This window comes from Patiria miniata, unplaced genomic scaffold, assembly GCF_015706575.1.
Source record: "Patiria miniata isolate m_02_andy unplaced genomic scaffold, ASM1570657v1 HiC_scaffold_12, whole genome shotgun sequence".
NCBI lineage: Eukaryota > Metazoa > Echinodermata > Asteroidea > Valvatida > Asterinidae > Patiria > Patiria miniata.
In genome coordinates, this window is record NW_024037050.1 from 3,235,908 (window position 1) to 3,254,990 (window position 19,083).

Here is a 19,083-nt window from a genome sequence, read left to right on the forward strand (position 1 = left end):
CGGCGCTGTTGTCTTATTGGCTCATTCTGGTTTGTACACGAACCATGTGTTTTATAGCTCCATGATTCAATTAAATGTCACTTCTGTCGAGAGTAATGGTAGCCTTGACCAAGCCTATCAGCTTGTTCACATACGAACTTGTTCCCGCTACTGCATGCCGCGCGCGCCGCGACACAATCACTAGTTGTACTATACCGTTAGCCTCAACGACCCTTGCGTGTGCTTTGTGTGCATGTACGTACGCCCCACACACACTTCCGCAAACAGCCGTACGTACAGCAAGTCGAGACGGAATCGACTTACTGTACGGCTGTTTGCGGAAGTGAGTGTGGGGCGTATGTACATGCACACAAAGCACACGCAAGGGTCGTTGGGGCTAACGGTATAGTACAACATTGCGTTGCTGCGCGCGCGGTGTGCGGTAGCGGGAACAAGCTCATATGGGAACAACTGATAGCCTTGGTCAAGGCTAGAGTAATGGTAGTTCGATTGACATGATTGTTTAGTACACGTTGCATGTACTAGGCAGTGACCTGTTGAACTCCACAATGCGTCAATGCTCGCCTTGACTTGGATCGTTGTGTGTACGTACGTGTACGCACATTATAAAGACCGTTTTAGCCGATTTTCGGCTAACTTTGACAGATTTTTTGTTAAAAAACGAGTTTGACAGACAATTTGACAGAATGGATTTTTGGGCAGATTTCTGGCAGACTTCTGCAAAAATGGTTATTTGACAGAAAAAGAGCAAATTTGCACACACAAAAAAGGTACATTTGTTTACAAAAGCTTCAATCTTTGTAAACAAACCCTTGCAAAATAGGACAGGTTGCCTGGTAGGCGCTGAGGTTCACTGGATTTGTGACGCAACCGCGTTTTGGCCTGAAATTTATGCAATTTCACATTACATTTATGTGGCTATAGATTGTTTATAATGTAATTTGAAAATTAATTAAGGCAATATTACAACATCTGCATGTGATTTAAAGTGTTTACAGTGTATCTCGAGTAATTCAGGGGAATTTGGCAGATTTTTGATCAATCTGACAGATTTCTGAAGTGCATTTAGCAGAATTAAGTCATGACCTTACGGTCGTCCTGACGCACATGTACGTACAATCATGTACTCGTGTGAACTTTGATATTCCCCTTCGAAAAGATTTGAACAATTGAGCATCATTGTTTGAAATTTTACCTGAAATATCTGGGGATATTTAGAGAACGGCAGATATTGCTAAATCGGAACATTTCCAATCTCAAAATGGAACCGAGTCCACGACTGACAAGCATTACAAGGGACGACTCTGCTGGTTGGTATCGTGTGCGTGTCGACAGCGGCGATGAAGGCAAATATCCTTACGTTTGGCTAAGGGACAACTGTCGCTGTTCTGAATGCTTCTATCCCTCCGCTACGCAGCGATTGATGAAGATGACTGACTTGGATCCTGATGTGATACCGTTATCCGAGACAATCGTGGACGACGGCCAAGTCTTGAGGGTCACCTGGCCCGACCAGCACCGCAGCGATTTCCAGGCCGCCTGGCTCAGTCGCCGGCATTTTTCTGACAGCTCGAGGGACGTGGTGACGGATCCGGAGCTGCAGTCGTGGGGAGCCGAGCTGAACGACAACATCCCGACCTTCGACTTCCAGAAAGTCCGGGAAGACGACATGGAGCTTTTCAACTGGCTGGATGCCTTAAACACCAAGGGCTTGGCCTTGGTGAAAGGGGCACCGACTAAGAAGGGAACTATCCGCCAACTGGCCGAGAGGGTTGCTTATTTGAAGAAAACGTGCTGGGGGTAAGATTCGAAAACGCAAGGGTGACATAATAAGGTTACCACTTCGCCATCAATCAGAGAGTGTAATCATTTTGCTATTTGAAGAAACGTAAATTATATTTAGGAACCTGAGGTATTTAAATACGTCCACAATATATTTTGTGCTTCAGTTGTATATACATTGATAATTGCGATGCGACCAAGTTTTTGAATATATGCAAATGACCCAGAACAAGGGGCGACAGCGACCTCGTCCTCCTTAATATCCGTTGCCTGGTGGGAATCAATCCATGACACCATGTAATTTGAGCCACCCGGCCTTCACAGCCAGACTATTCACCCCTGATTAACCCGTGGTATCCTTCAGGCCCGAAACAGCCATTAAAACCACAGACATCCCGTCAATGCCATTTGACAGTTCCATTTGGTCACAGGGGTGATTGAGGCAATCCCTATGTGCAGTGGCGTCGCCAAGGGGGGGGGGGGGGGGGGGGGGGGGGTGGCACGTGCCCCCCTGGAAAACCTAGTGCCCGCCCGAGTGCCCCCCATCAAATGCTGGTGCCCCCCTATCCTCTGCAAAATTCTGCGCGTTGTTAAAATCATTACCTCAAAAATAGCAATTTCTGGAGATATCTTCAGATCGAATTTAGCATCAAATGTGGCACCATTATGCATGTAGCCCATCCTCCGTATGCGAAAATTTTCCAAAGGGGAGGGGGGCACCCCCTCCCCTTAGACCCCTCCCCCAGGACGGCGATCCGTATCCACCTAAGTGCCCCCCCCCATCAAATGCTGGTGCCCCCCCCCCCCTGTGCCCCCCCCCCCAGACTGAAAAGTCTGGTGACGCCACTGCCTATGTGAACAGTGCATTTGTACACAAGCCAATATGCACAAGCACACTAGGTTTTCCCGCCAATTTTCAACCCCTCCAGTAGGTTCACAAGACTGACACCCCCTCTGATGGATGAACAATGGTCCATACTAGGATTTAGTGATAGATGACCTTGGGCATGGCTACCACGTGGCTGTGACAATATAAAACATAGAAATGTGGAAGCGATTTTAACTACACAGAATCTGAGTAAGGTCAACTTAATTTGTTTCCAATAGTAACACCTTGGCGGAGAAACTTGATTCCTGTGTTCGATTCGATACAGTAATAGCAAGTAATGGATTTACATCTTTTTGTATTTTCAACGTGTATTTAATACTTTCATGTACAATATGTCTATTTTAACGTTTAGTGTAAATTATTATGTCCATTCCACCTCAATTATTGTTGTGTCTCGGTGTATGCTTTACCCTGACAACATCAAGTTGTTCACGTCTGAAAAATCACAAGACCCATATGTGTCAAATTCCAGTGCATGCCGTTTCCATGAAATCTAAGCATAACGACTATTACACAGGACTATGAACGTTTTCTTTATAGTATTTTGGGGTTTCTTTTTTTCTAGTGAGGAGTTTCAAGTTGTAAGCCAACAAAACGCCAGCGACCTGGCCTACACGGGAAAGCCACTAGGATTCCACGTCGACCAAGCATACTTGAGTTACTATCCAGGCGTACGTAAAGCTTTATTTTGGGAACCTTTTCAATCTAAGAATCAGGAAAATAAGAGTTACCCTTAATGAGTTACAAATAAAGCACGCACCATTAACTGTGTTACTTCAGATGCATGTGCACAACAAAGTATTAACTTCTGTTTCTGATGTCCATGCTACTTGAGAGTTTTAAGCAATCAGCGCGAACGAATTATCAATAAGCATCTGATAACGTCATCAGAAGACAACTGCTTTACTCCATTCTTCAAGTCAAAAACAATTTCACGGGAAACACATGTAGGAGAAGACGGTATTTAGCGTTTACCTTGAGTTTAATCGCACAGTCATGTCTTCCAACATGTTTGAATTAAAACAAACTAGCATAAATTCTTGGATTGCAGATTCAGATGCTTCATTGCATCCAAAGAACGGTGGATGTTGAGGGCGGTGAGAATCAGTTTGTGGACGGACTACACGTTGCCCAACAAATCCAGAAAGAGTTCCCTGAGGCCTACCAAATCCTGACTACGCTAGACGTAGACGTTTTGTGCGCCACTTTCGAAGATCATCGTTCTGTGCGCCTCAAATGCAAATCACCAACCATAAAGTAAGCCGTACTAGTAGTAGCCTCCATTCACACCGAGTTGGTATCGAGTCAATACTCCATGGTACCATTACCGGTGCAGACTGGTGAATATAGGCCCAAAATTGCCAACTCGGACCAAAGCACGATTTGTATGCCCTTGATTGTTTTTCTGGTATTGTGGGCCATGGACTGGAACATTACTAGGACGGCCTCGATACTTTTTTTGGCCATTTAGAGTTTACGCACAAAACCCTGGGCTGCCAGGGTTTTCAGTGTAAAACCCCAGTGCCCAATGATAGACGAGGGGCAAGGTTATTTGCATACATGGGTCAGTTCTGCAGTGGGGAGATGGGTCCAAGGGGGGCCTGACCGCCAAATCGCAAAGCTAATACATTGCACGTGTACAGCCTGTGCTGTGCACGTGTAGATGCATCGTAAGGCACACCAGTATAACTTTATTATAATCAAAGAGCAAGAAACATAATGGAGTAAGTGGATTCATTCGGATGGTTCTTAGGAGGCCTAGATTCACTGTTGCTCTTTTCACCATATCAAACTTTAAGAAAAATAATCCTTTTGATGACTTTCCCTATGATTATTCCTGAGCAGTTATTTTTCACTTTTTATGTCCACTTAATTACTTGATAATAATAATACCAAGAATGTATATGGCGCTCTACAAAGATCACAGCGCCTCACAATAAACAGCAAACAGTTTAACAGAAAAATTACAAAGAAATTAATATGCAAAAACAACAACAAATAAGTGTGCTTCGAGTAGGCACGTGAAGCTACACATTATACTCTGCAATTCAAAGAGTAAAAATTCACATAAGTTTCAAAAGAAGGGTGGAATTCGCAATGGAGCGCGTATCACCTTCAAAATAGCGAGGAGTCACAGGACTACTTTAATCCCAAAATTCACCAGATTACCACCCAAAAATTGAACAGAAAATAAAAGATTGGTATCGAGTCTATACGGAACATGTAAATTACCATTACGGGTGCAGACCGTAATTGCAAGTATTTTAAATAACGTTTGGACGTGCGCGAAATTATCACAGAGGTTGTTACAACTGATAATGTAGTAACCAATGGATTATGTATCAGCAACCGATAATGTCACAAAAATTAAATTAACCAATACTGTATCACTAACCGATAATGTAACCAAATTTACCAATAGTGTAGTAAATGTTACTACATATCGGGTCGTTATCGGTTACGACCGAGAATGTAACAACAATTGACCGATAGTGTAGTAAATTTTACTGCACTATCAGTAAATTTTTGTTACATTATAGGTTAGTAATATTGGTAAATGTTTGTGACATTATCGGTTGTTGATGCATTATCCGTTGGTTACTACATTATCATGTTGTAACATAGGTCGATGGGAGTCGATCGATTTACTGGTCTGCACCCTTGCAGGTTAGGTGATAAACAATGATAACGGAATGCCATTACACCAAGGTCGGTCTACCGATCAGAGAATTACATAAAGCAATTGATATGCCACTGAGGAGAATCCATATACTTGTGTACTCGGAATCTCATGTATTATATACTTTTTGCGGTAAGGAGAGGGCACTAGCTACTTTGTATCCCCCGGATAGGCATGCACCTTTGGTGCATTCATTGCAACTACATTTAAATAATGAAAATACCCTCAGAGACACCCGCAACGCAAAAGGTCTATAATCGAGAGTGTGTATATTGTATAGGGACACGGGGGTACCCCTCTGTCTCGTGTCGTGCAAAGTATAACCAGTTCCTTGCTGGATGGTACAACGAGAATGGTTGACTTGTGATCGACATGATTGATTTGTGAAGTTATTTACACAAGTTCTTCCCCCTACAGTGTACACAGCAATGGCAGGTTCCGATCCATTAACTACAGTGACGGCTCGAGGGCGCCCTACCAAACCGGAGTTGCAGTGGAACAGGTTATCAGCCTTTACAGAGCCTTGAAGCTGTTCAGTAATGTGATGTATCGGCAAGAAAATGTGGTGCGCCATCAACTGGCTGAAGGTCTGTAAAAAAAAATTTTTGAAGGTTTTGTTCGTATTAGTACTCACAGTTCTATCCAGGCCGCAATTTTTTTGTGGACAAACATTGCCATTCGGCCAGAATTCAGCCATAAATCACGCGTCGTGCGGTTGAAAGGTATTGCAGCAATTCCAACAATACACCCACATCTGGTGGGAACGCCTTCGTAAAAGGACTTTTTTTAAAAATCCTCCGGAGCCACGAATTTCAAAATGAAACAGATCAATTCAAGTCAAAGATCTTTTCTTTCGTATGAACTCTGGAACGAGGTGAACATTATAGTTAGATTGGTAAATTTGGTCACATCAAGCCATTGGATGGTGTCCTGGTCGAGGTGTACGAGTCCCTGCTCGTGTTTTGTTGGTCTGAAGTCAGGGCAGTCATGAATGATGTGGTTGATGGTCTGTGGTCTGGCAGCTTCGATGTTTTTTTAGGAATGAGGAACTACGACGCCAACTAGTGCTAAGACAATTGAGTTGGACCCGGGCCTCACGAGGAAGATCCCAGCCTATGGGTCTGAAGGATTGAGTTTGAATGAAGTCACGGAGTCGTGTTAGGAATGTTGAAGAGGCTTCCTTCCACCGATTCAAGTCCATGATGAGGAAAGAGGATGAGTGGTTATGATATGGAGTCCTTCTGAGGCAAAGTGTTTGCGGTCGAGCCTGCTGCCGATTTGCGGATCAAATATTGAGGGCAGTAGGCTGTCTAGATTATAAGGCCTTTCTGAGAAAATTTTGCAGTCATGAACTCACGGCGAATGTTTGCTGGAGCAATACCAGAGAGGATAGGAAGGTTGTCTGTTGGCATAGGTTATATAGAACCAGATATTATCCGCATGGCATCGTTTAAGACTGAGTCAACTGACTTTGTGTGAGTGCTGTGCCGTGCTGTGGTTCCATATTGCAGGGGCTGCACACTCCGCTGTTGAGCTAGGGAGAGAGCAGATGTTCGGATTTTGGTTGGACTTGCTCCCCAACCTGTGCCAGCTAGCTTGTGAAGGAGATTAACACGTGACCGTGTCTTAGCAGCAACTCGCTTCTTATGATGAGAGAAGGTAAGGCTGCGATCGAGAGTAACCTCAAGATAGGTGGGTGTGGAGTCAAAGGTGAGTTGTGAGCCATCTAGGATGATGTTGAGTTCCCTCTTGGCAAGGCGACTTGGAAGATGAAACACGGAGCAGACTGTGTTTAGTTTGCTAGGTTTCATATATGCCATCTACTGAAGTAGCTCAGTGGCACACCCAGGAAGTGGCGGGCGGGGGGGGGGGGGGGGGGGGCTCGCACATTTTTTTCTTCAAATTAAAAAAAAAAATGTCCACAATTTTTGGCCACTGAAAGAAGTTGTTTTATTTGTGGGGTTTTTTTTTAGGGCTGGGGACTACTTTGACGTTTGTGGCGCCACTGACACCCCTTAAATACTACTCGAAAATAGGCCATATCACCTAGGTCAAATTGTGGGAGTAAAAAGAATAAAAAAAAGATTGACAACCTCTTGGAGGGGGGGGGGGACTCAAGCCCTCTGAGCCCCCCCCCCCCCCCCCGGTTGTGCCACGAAAGTAGCTGCTTAGACCTGCATGAAGATTTTTTTAATGGACTCCATGCAGGGACTTATCCGCATGACCAATGGCAGTTACGTCCGCTTAGATGAACTGATTTGAAGTTGTTGCAGAAATGTCGGACATATAGATGTTACAGATGATTGGTGCCAGTGTGGAGATTTGTGGAATACCATTTTTACCCTGCGCTCACTACTACGGCATCCGTTTGATGTTTCAAGGATGAAAGTACGGCCTTGTACTGAAATCATCACGAATTGGACAAGATTTACAACTGGGATGGTTTTCAGGAGCTTGAGATAGACATCACAATGCCAAAACCATATCGTAAGCAACAGTGAGGTCGATAATGATTGCTCCAAAATTCTGTTCAATCTGGAAGGGGCATCGTGGACTAGGCGAGTGATTTGATCGGTAGTCGAACAGCCCTTGTGAAAGCCAACTTGAGCATGTGGTAACTTTGCCCGATGATATCAGTGATCCTGGCCAGAACCATCCTGTCTAGAAGCTTGTAGATGGGAGAGGAGAGATATGAATAGATTGGCGTTTCTGAATGCTCCGGAATGAAAATGATTCTTCTGGAGGTGATTTTCAGTCAAATTAGGAGTTATGAATCCTCCATAGATATGTATTGTGTTATTTGATTAAAAGTGGCGTAAACAAAGGGTTCCTTCAGTTTAAAATGCTGTCTCTGATGAAAAGACCTTATTCCAAAAATGGTTAGTACTGCGCCCCCCCCCCCAAAAAAAAACCGAACCAAAATTTTGAGTGGACTCTATATCACTGTATTACAGACTCTAAGTTGGGGCCTTACGGGTTTCTCAAAACTCTCCAAATTCATGTAATCTACTTTTCTTTGACAGGGGAGATAGCTACTTTCAATAACACTCGTGTCCTTCACGCCCGCAGCGCCTTCACCATTGCTGGTGATGGAGGCCGCCATCTTGAAGGCGGTTACATGGACTGGGACGAGGCTCGATCGCGCATTCGTGTTCTTCGCGAGAAGCTCTTCGGTGATGCAGCTCTGTGACTTGTTTACATTATTTTATGCTAGTTTTGATGTGCGGTATAAAATTATTGTAGGCTATACTTCTGGAGGTTACAGTTGATCTTGATCACTATGCTTAACAAAGCTAAAAAAAAAAATTCGTAACGAGTGCTACTTACATGCTACTGTTGATTAAAGGGATTGATGTTTAATGTAATGTAAACGGCATTTTCTTTATCGACATATTTTGTGTTGGGATAAACTTGAGATCAGTCAGTTTGATGGTCGCGGACTCGAGGTTATTGTGGATGTGGTGGATGCGGGGGTCGGGCTGGAAATGTGGGAATAAGAGATTCTGGAATGTGTGTTTAGGGAAAGTCAAAGATAGGTGGTTGTTAATTTGGATACATTTCTTTGAATTTAAAGCTTAATTTCGCTTACCATCTTCTCGGGAAACTATAAGCAAGGCATTTCTTTTTTTAATTGTAATATTATACAAGATTTGATTTTACTGCAGTTTTCAGAAATTGACTGATTTGTGGGTTAAAATTTCATAGCAAATGTTGTTACACTGATCTGTTGAAAGATTTGTGTTCATAGATGCGGCTTAAAAAAACACGAAAAAATGACGTTGTTATAGTCTGGTAAACACATTTGGTAAATAATGTCGTCAGTAATTGTAAATAGACTTTTGTCCAGTTTTTTTTCCAACGATGGTCGGTGTTTTAGTCTTTCGCGTTATCCAAAAGTAACTGGTTGTTCAGACTTGGGACTTGCTGCAACGGTGCTGACAACAGTTCCTCGGAATTTACTGCACAAAATAGAAATCAGAGGGAAGCATGCACTATACATTGTGAATTTTTTTCTCCAGAACTATAGGTCTGGACTTGGGCATTTTTGCATCTTGTATATTCAGTTTTCTAACAGTGTATATTTTCCTTGGAATTTCATTTTGAGGTAATATTAGATTGAGACTGTGGATAACCTCGCAGCACTAAAAGAGATTTGCTACGGGATTTACCTTACAAAGCAAAAATAAGAGGTGAATATTCACCGTATGCATATGTCATTTTTGCATACCTATTTGGGCTCCGGACATAGAGATTTTTAAATCTTGTAACCCTTCTATGCATTTGGGTTTTTTTTATCAATGTATAGATTGTCTAGAATATCTTATTTTGAGGCACATTGAGATCCAGATATAGCAAGCGAATTAATACCTAGCGGCGCTGACAGGGGTTGCTGAGGGATTTACTCGTTTGTAAAATCACAACGCTTCGTTTTACCCAAGTGTGATATTTATTAAATTAAGGGAGAAACTCACCCGGTTTAGTACTGTATGTTTCTTGAAACGTTTCTGTCATGCTAGGCCATTGGTGATGGTTTCAGTGATTCCTGCTGAGCAAATAAAATCCAGGTCAGTAATTTGTTGCTACCAGGTCAGAGACACTTTTTTGGATTACTGCAACTACGTATAGAATCTATATGCAAATAAACGTGACAAACACTTAAAAATCAAAACATTAATCTGCAATCTATAGTAAACACAACATTTACAATAACTAGAAATGTGTTTGTGGACAAACACAAGCTGTTTCGGCTGTTTGAAATGACTGGGACTTCTAATAACGTCGTCATGATAGATTTCAGGTATAACACATGACACTGTAACGTCATGTTACCACTGAATCAGACATTCAGTTCTCATTTATCGCAGTCTAAAGGTATCTTAACATGGATGGTTCTAAATAAACTATATACTGTTGAAAAGCTGATGAATAGGCCAACACGTTGTCAAATCGGCAAGGTTTCAGACTTGAAACGTTTGGAGTAAACGTCAGATGAAATACATGATGCCACTAGTTTCGTTTTTGTGCAGTAAATCCCATAGCAAGGCCTGTTAGCGCCAACCGGCATGGCTCTCATGTATCGCAGTTTAAAGGTACCTTGCTTGACATGAATGGTTCTGGACAAACTGTACACTGTTGGAAAGCTGATGAATAGGCCAACCAGCATGCAAATCGGCAAGTACTAGCAAATCGGCAAGTACTAGACTAGAAACTTTTGGAGAAAACGTCAGATGTAGTACATGATGTCACTAATCTCGTTTTTGTGCAGTAAATCCCATAGCAAGGCCTGTAAGCGCCAACCGGCATGGCTCTCATGTATCGCAGTCTAAAGGTACCTTAACATGGACCGTTCTGGACAAACTTTATACCGTTAGAAAGATGATGGATAGGCCAAAAAGCTGGCAAATCGGCAAAATTTCAGACTTGAAACTTTTGGAGTAAACCTCAGATGTAGTACATGATGCCACTAGTTTTGTGCTGTAAATACCATAACAAGGCCTGTCAGCGCCAACCTGCATGACTCTCATGTATCGCAGTCTAAAGGTACCTTAACATAGATGGTTCTTGACAAACTTTATACCGTTAGAATGCGAATGAAAAGGCCAACCAGCATGCAAATCGGCAAGGCTCTAGACTTTAAACTTGTGGAGAAAACCGCAGATGTAGTGGCTGATGCCATTAGTTTCGTTTTTGTGCAGTAAGTCCCACAGCAAGGCCTGTCAGCGCCAACCGGCATGGTTCTCGTGTATCGCAGTCTAAAGGTAACTTAACATAGACGGTTCTGGACAAACTTGATACCGTTGGAAAGCAGATGCATGGGCCAACCAGAATGCAAATCGATAAGGCTCTAGACTTGAAACATTTGAAGAAAACTGCAGATGTAGTGGCTGATGCCACTAGTTTCGTTTTTGGCAGTAAGTCCCATAGCAAGGCCCGTCCGCCCAAACCCGCATGGCTCTCATGTATCGCAATCTAAAGGTACCTTAACATGGACGGTTATGGAATAACTTCATACCGTTGGAAAGCGGATGAATGGGCCAACCAGCATGCAAATCGGCTACGCTCTAGACCTGAAACTTTTGGAGAAAACCGCAGATGTAGTAGCTGATGCCACTAGTTTCGTTTTTGTACAGTAAGTCCCATAGCAAGGCCTGTCAACGCCACAAGATCTCTCCACAAGATTTTCACGAAATAGATTTATAGATTTTACTAAAATAAAGATTTTACTGAAAATGTAAAATATATATCTATAAAATATAGATTTTACTAAAAATAGGAGCCAAGGTTAGTTGATGCGTCGCAAATGGAAGAGTTTTAAAATAGGGATATTTAGTCCAAATTTTAGCCAAGGAAATTCATTCTGGTTAAAATAAGAGCATTTTGAAACTTCACTTTCAAACTCGAAAACTTTACTACACGAGAACAAAGAAATGTCTCCACAAGATTATTTCAGTTAGTGTGGGCACGTACTGCTCGACACCCTGTGTACGAGGTTGGCTCGTGCTAGTCTTTTTACGTGTCAGCTTCCGGGGTGCGTCACGAAAGCGCGTGGGACTTGACTAAAGGCTAGGGATGCTGCCGCCGGGGCTTATACGCAGAATCTCCGGTCAACGTTATAATCTTTCATGAAAGACGGTCAGAGCTAGCTGATTGTGCACTCGCACATACTTGTTTGGATATCACCACTGACTTTGAAGTGTTCAAATTAAATTGTTCAATAAATGAAATCCCTCCCCGTCTGTCACACTTTACTCAGTTCTCCACACTGCATCACGAAGTCCGACGCGGACTAATGAGGCGTCGGCCTTAATTATGAGGCATAACATTTATCTATTCCGCCTCATAGGTCCGACGCCTCATTAGTCCGACGCCTCGCAAGTCCGACGTCGGGAAAAAACGAGGCGTTTAATTTGTCAGAGCTATGACGCATCGGACCTATGAGGCGTCGGACTTAAGCGTCGGACCTATGAGGCGTCGGACTTGTGGGACTTTATTTGGTTAGGGGATTTTGTCGGACTTATGATAGTCAGGGATGTTAGGGCGTTAAAGGGGCTGTTTGGTTCAGATTCTTCCAAAAGCACCAAATTCGGCACAGATGTCGTCCATACCATACTATTTCGATTTTTGACGGGCGCCAACACAGGCGCCCCACGGGGCCGCCATATTGGCAAAATCCAATATGGCCGCCAACTGGGTCAGAGGTCATGCAATCAAACTAAACGAGCTAGAATCATAAATAATACCACTTTTCAGGTATTTTCGAGGTCGAGCAATTTGAATCTGATGTTATTTTAACGATTTGAGGCAAGACAGATGCCCCAATGGACCGCCATATTGGCAAAATCCAAAATGGCCGCCACACACCGCAGTTAAAAATTTAAACTAGCTAGAATCATGAGTAATACAACTTTGGAGGGGTTTCCGGTGTCAAAGAATATGAATCTAAGGTTATTTAAATGATTTGATGCAAGACAGATGCCCCAGGGGGCCACCATATTGGAAAAATCCAATGTGGCCGCCAGCCAAGTTTATAGAGGTCAGTCGCAGTTAAAAACTGAACGAGCTTAATAATACCATTTTTTTACAGGGGTTTTCAGGGTTAGAGAATCTGAATCTATTGCTTTATTAAAGATTGTAGGTCACATTTTGCCCTAAAGTTCATTAGGGATTAGACTTTTCAATAAAGATTACTGTTTGAACTATTTTTATTAAAATATTTGGGGATGATATCTGCAGTGACAAAATGCTATATGCAGCTGTGTGCGTTTGAATGGAGCTGTTTATTTACAATATGCATGAACCAATGATTGATGATATTACCACCTATACGTTCTGGCCCGCCCTCTATGATGCTCGGCCAGAAATGAGTACTGTATTGGTCGTCACCACCGTCCAATTATGCACATTTCTCCATAATTTGTATAGGACCTTGCATATAGAAACCCAATGTGGTTGCATTTCTTCCCTTGCATGAGGCAGCCGCAGTGCAAGAGAATGGCGCATGCCACTGAAGCATCATTGAGAGTGTGGTCCATAGTGATTGCCATGTACTGGTACCATCTTTGTGCCAGCCCCACTCCATAAAGTCAGGAACTTCCTGCTGGACCAAGGTGGCCTGCAGTAGCGGTTGCTTTATATGTTCAAACAGCACGGCAGGTAGCTGGGATGCCTCCGACAAGCTGCTTCCAGTAGTGAAGAAGCGATATCTGGCCCATTTGACACCTGCAGCTGCACCACACCCCTTGCTCTGCATGACGGCGAAGCAAGTCGTGTCGCACCATGTTAGGCTTTGGAAGAGGGGTGGTGCCAAGGACTTTGTCAGACCAACTGACCAAGATCAGAGTAGATGGACTAGTGTCACTGTACTTTTCACCACTTCTGAAGATCATCCAGAGCTCCAATAGGCCCGGAGGATCTCCAAAACAAGCTTGAAATGATCTCGGAAGTGATCGCAGTGACTCTCAATCCTTCAGGCTCATTGGGTCGCATATCAAATTACTCCGGTGTGCCCATTACATTCCTACAATGCTCTGAGTAGGCGGTCTGCTTGACCAGGTAAAGTGACATGAGAGAGACTTAATGGGCGTACCTCGTGCGACTGATGTGATGCTCATTGAGTTCAGACTGTGAGTGAATGTCAGGACCTCAGCCTTAGAAAGGACAGTGGCCCTCCCATCCTCCATGCCCAGAGTGAGGCAGGTGCTCCCCTATCACATTGATGAATCTCTTCAATGTGCAGCACGCTGCACGCCCATCATTGATACAAACTTGTCTTCTCCTAAAAAAAAATCGGTGGTATTGACTTTTGAGAGCAGCTTGGTGATATCATACAGTGACTGATCCAAACACGCCGGGCTGGCCTGGATTGAGGAATTCAGTGCTCTGCATCATCAGTTTCATCACGTGCTTGAACATTGAAGATGAGGATGTGGCCTTGTGTAGGAATAGGTCGTAGATGCCGATTTCGGCAAGGGGCTTCGCTGACTCGTTTGCTAGCACTGAGTTAATTGTATCCCAATCAGGTGATGATGTCACCATCTGCAGGCCTGCGTTGCTTCAGTAAGCTGGTACATGTGCCATCCAAGCCTCATCCTTTCTTGACCTTGTCAACTCGCACATCAAGGGATGGCCTAACTTCGCTTGTCAAGTCTGGGTGCAAAGACAAGAGTTCAATTTGGGGGATACTGGGTCATGTAAGAGTCAGGTAGCTTTGGAGTTGATGTGTCGGAGAGGTCAAGCTTGATGAGCCCGCATCACTGCAGGGTTTCATGCGAGAAATGGATATTTACGGTTTGGGCATATCACTGGAACTCACCAAGTGAGAGGTTTCCCTGAGCCTTGGTTATCTGTGATCAACAGCTTGGGTGGTGAAGACAATGAAACGACCGTTGGTTGATAGCACCACCCATCCTCAGCATGGCGGGCACACACCACACGCGCCTGTACATCCTTACAATAACTTAGGACATTTTTCTCACTCCAATTTAAGATTGTTTCTGTGGTATGTGTAGAGATGTCAAACTTTCCGACATGTGCAGCTAATAGGAAAGAGTTTTTGTATATGGAATGACGCACCAGAAACACCAGGTTTAACCCAAATGATCTCGAGTGGTAAACTTGACCTCAAATCATTAAAATAACATCAGAATCAGATATTTCGACCCCCCAAAACCCCTGTGGTTGTATTGTTTTAACTGCGAGTACCTCCAACCTGAGTGGCGGCCATATTGGGTTTTTTTCTGCAATATGGCGTCCCTAGGGCATCTGTCTTACCTCGAATCATTAAAATGACATCAAATTCAGATTCTGTGACCCCGAAAACCCATTAAAGGTGTTATTTTTTAAGATTTTAGCTCGTTTTTTGTTTAACTGTGATATATGTGGCGGCCATTTTAGATTTTGCCAATATGGCGGTCCCTTGGGCGTCTGTCTTGCCTCAAATTGTTAAAATAACATCAGATTCAGATTGCTCGACGCCGAAAATACCTGAAAAGTAGTATTATTTATGATTTTAGCTCATTTAGTTTAATTGACCTCTGACCCGGTTGGCGGCCATATTGGATTTTGCCAATATGGCGGCCCCGTGTGGCGCCTGTCTTGGCGCCCGTCAAAAAAGTCAAAAATCGGAATAGTATGGTATGGTCGACATCTGTGCCGAATTTGGTGCTTTTGGAAGAATCTGAACCAAAATATCCCTAAGACCCCCGACTATGATGCGTCGGACCTATGAGGCGTCAGACTTATGAGCGGACCCCATCCATTCTAGTGTTCCCTCTAAATACTGATTTGATACGGTTTTTGCCTTCACAGAAAACTCAAAGTGAGTCACTTGACTCATTATCGTAAAAAAAAAATACTCATTTTGTCCGTGTAGTGACACAATATGGCTCCAAGTGTGCCACTTCATGGACGAAATGACTCAATTTTTACGATAATGAGTCAAATGACTAACTTTATGTTTTCTGTGTTGGAGAAAGATTTTGCCATTTAGTCGAAACATTGGGCCTTCAACACACGATTTATAGATTTCAGAAAAAGTTTGCAGTGGCTTTTTATTTAAGATTTCAATTTTAATACATCCTCATGTGGCAAATCTAATAAAGGAGCAGAAACAATGTAACATCAGAGAAAATATAATATCACTGTAACATATTAAACATCAGTGCTAAATTTATATTATAAATATGTTGGGAAAACATGCATTTTACTTGGAAACCTTTCAAAAGTTGTCAGACACATTTAAAAATTCTCACCAACAAGCATATTACACATGATCCATTCTATCAGCAAATACTATGCCGGTACAAAATTAATGTACTCTTTTTATTAGTACATTCAATGTATGTGCAGCATGAAATGCTGGTACAAAATCATTTTCCATACCGGTACAATGATACTAAAAACCCAAGATTATAATATATAACCGTGCACTTTAGACAAAGCATTCATGTATAATGTTAAAATATTCATATTAAAAAATGCTTTAGAGCAAAGATGTTTTACATCATCAAACGGAGAACACAGTGACCTGACTGACCTTGGGAACCTTATTTAAATATGTGTATTCAAAGAATGGAATTTTATTCATGAAAGTAAATCAGCTATTTTAATTGCATACGATGTACACATGGCACGAGAGTCTGGTAAAAGTACTTCAAATCAAATGAAATCAAATTTCAATTGAATGGGTATGTACATGCACATGTTTCATTAACATGCACAGCAAATAGAAACATGTAAGATCACTAGGGAAGATCCAAGGGGATTGGTTGCGGGTGGGGGGGGGGGCGGGTGTAACAAACTCCTCCTGGCTTTCATTCGACCAATTTTATTAAACATATTTCCCTTGAAGAACCCCACCACTTACTTTTGTGTATCTTGATTCAGTGCTTCAGGGCATTGATTTTTATAATGTGATGACTACAAGTGACTATTACAGCTACATTGTACAAGCAAATTACAAAAAAAATCGCCGAAACATAACAATTATATACAGGCCTTATTAAAAATGTTGTCCAAAACCTTATTTCAGTTGTCTACATCTTTTAAAATAGTAAAAATAGCGGGAAATGTTAAGTGCAAAATTTACAGATATTTATGCCTTATTAAAAAATATATCCCATTTATAACCTACTTTTTAAATATATCACATGAATGGTAAAACAAAAATAGACGAATACATTGTATAAAATAGATTTATATAAATGGTCTATTTGACTGAATGTGCAATTTTCTTCACAAGATAACTGTCACTTGGCATGAAGGGTTTGGCAAGAGATCATTTATATTTCAGATACCGAGTGTCTTGATTTTCAGGAAACCAGTAGCTTTTGTCAAAGCTTATTTGTCCAACATGTATGTACATGTAAATGTATGTACATGTAAGTGTATGTACTACATAGTAATAATAATAGTGGGTATTTATAAACCGCACATATCCACCAGGACTGGTGCTCAAGGCGAAACATCATTATTACCCTTGCTCATTGGGCCCATAAAACATTCTAAATACCATCTCAGCTCCATGGGGTAGGGAGTATACAGCTCGATGCTGCCTGTTAGGCGCAAGGAAGCTAATTCAATCACAATAACCATCTCTGCCCTCACAGGTACCCATTTACTCCTGGGTGGAAAGAAGCAATGAGTGACACCATGACCCTAGGCTGTATAGATAATTATCCGCAAACATAAAACTGTGGATACAATACAATTTCTAGTCATCGTCAAGCAAAAGCCTTTCTTTAATTAACCCTCCTAGATGCAAACATACATTCTGTGCAAAGTTGTCCTTTCACTCAAAATCAATTTAAACACTTAAAGAGCTCCAAGCCTACATAACGCAGGATTGACTGGCTCTGACTGTTTATGTAGCTTGATACAGCTATGTGGTATTGACTGTAGGTGATTGATAAGCCAGCTGTGCCAAGTTCTTGCCTACTTTTGTCCATTGACTGAATTTGACTAGTCACAGAGCTCGCTCAAAATATGATCTGAATGTTCATGACTAGCCTGTGTAAAAGGCATGGCAGGGGATGAGCATTGATTTATGACTGTTTGTGACTGTTCAAATAGCAGGAGGGTTAACTTAAACATAATTCTATCAAGCTGAAACTTGGCCGTTATAATATTGTATGTTACTGTTACCCTATATGGGCAGCTTACCAGAAAGCAAATCACCGTCGCTTGATACCCTTTTATCAAGATACAAAACATAGGAAAATAACCAGCTACAAATATAATATACATGTAATGCCGTCAGGAAATTAATGTTCCCAGAAGAGAACGAAAATTAACACAGCCATTTGATTTTTACAAACTCATAATCATTATGGGAATGAAAAATCATCATACTTGAAATTCTCAGTGAGATTAATGGTTTAACAACACATTCCTCTAAGTTGCTACATTTCTCATTTAAATTGGTGCAAAAGCAGTGAGAAAGGCACACTTATTACATTACATCTTTGCAAAAAAGTATTACATTAAATTACAGGCAGAAGGCAGTGGAATTGAAAAATATATAAGCCTCTTGAATAGAAAACAGTACACACACTAGAATAGTTGTGTTTTTGATTAAATATATATTCCTATAAAACCACAACTTTAAAATTCATATACATCCACCAAGTTAAGTTCTAGTTTAACAAAATTGATATAAATGTATCCACAATAGTGTGGAATTTCTCAGCTAAAATATGAATGCAATATGTATGTGAGGCAGTTTGGCTATTAAATACAATGGCAGACGCTTTGCCTTAGCAACGACATGACTGGACTGGGTCAGTGCCATGCACACGAAGCTGGTCTTACAGAGCGATCTGGTGAAAGTTTTGCATATGATGGGTGAAAAATCCTTTAAAAAAAACCTGCATCCTGCATTCGCAGACGCAGATCCGGATCACTTCCAAAATCTAATAAATTTGTACTTGTACCAAGGACCACCCCTAAAAAAAATTTCATGAAAATCCGTCCAGAACTTTTTGAGTTTTCCTGTTCACAGACAAACACACTAACCAACCAACCAACCAACCAACCAACACACAAACAAACGCTGGTGAAATCATAACCTCCTTGGCGGACGTAAAAAGACCCTGGCTTTTTTAAAGCAAAACTGCCTCATGGGCAGAAAAACTAGATACGCGGATAAGTATAAATTCAACTATCTGCTTTGCGTATACGAGTTTCACCCTGTAACATAGATTTTTTTTTTTTCTAAATTGCTCTTCTTTCTAGC

At 41.9% G+C, this 19,083-nt stretch overlaps 1 protein-coding gene across 1 annotated transcript; it reads left to right on the forward strand.

The window, feature by feature from the left end:
• Window positions 1–1,119: 1,119 nt before the first annotated feature.
• Window positions 1,120–9,990, forward strand: LOC119745533 (gamma-butyrobetaine dioxygenase-like). The gene is made up of 5 exons (XM_038221931.1): window positions 1,120–1,800; window positions 3,237–3,342; window positions 3,723–3,928; window positions 5,769–5,938; window positions 8,375–9,990. The coding sequence occupies exons 1-5, from the start codon at window positions 1,262–1,264 to the stop codon at window positions 8,539–8,541; spliced, it is 1,188 nt and encodes a 395-aa protein (XP_038077859.1). The 5' UTR covers window positions 1,120–1,261; the 3' UTR covers window positions 8,542–9,990.
• The last annotated feature ends 9,093 nt before the right edge of the window (window positions 9,991–19,083 follow it).

What these genes read in the sequence shown, in the direction of transcription:
- LOC119745533 (XM_038221931.1), top strand. Translation starts at nt 1,262, where the DNA reads ATGGAACCGAGTCCACGACTGACAAGCATTACAAGGGACGACTCTGCT. An exon ending in TTGAAGAAAACGTGCTGGGG is followed by an intron (nt 1,801 to 3,236) that starts GTAAGATTCGAA and finishes CTTTTTTTCTAG; the next exon opens with TGAGGAGTTTCAAGTTGTAA. An exon ending in TGCAAATCACCAACCATAAA is followed by an intron (nt 3,929 to 5,768) that starts GTAAGCCGTACT and finishes TTCCCCCTACAG; the next exon opens with TGTACACAGCAATGGCAGGT.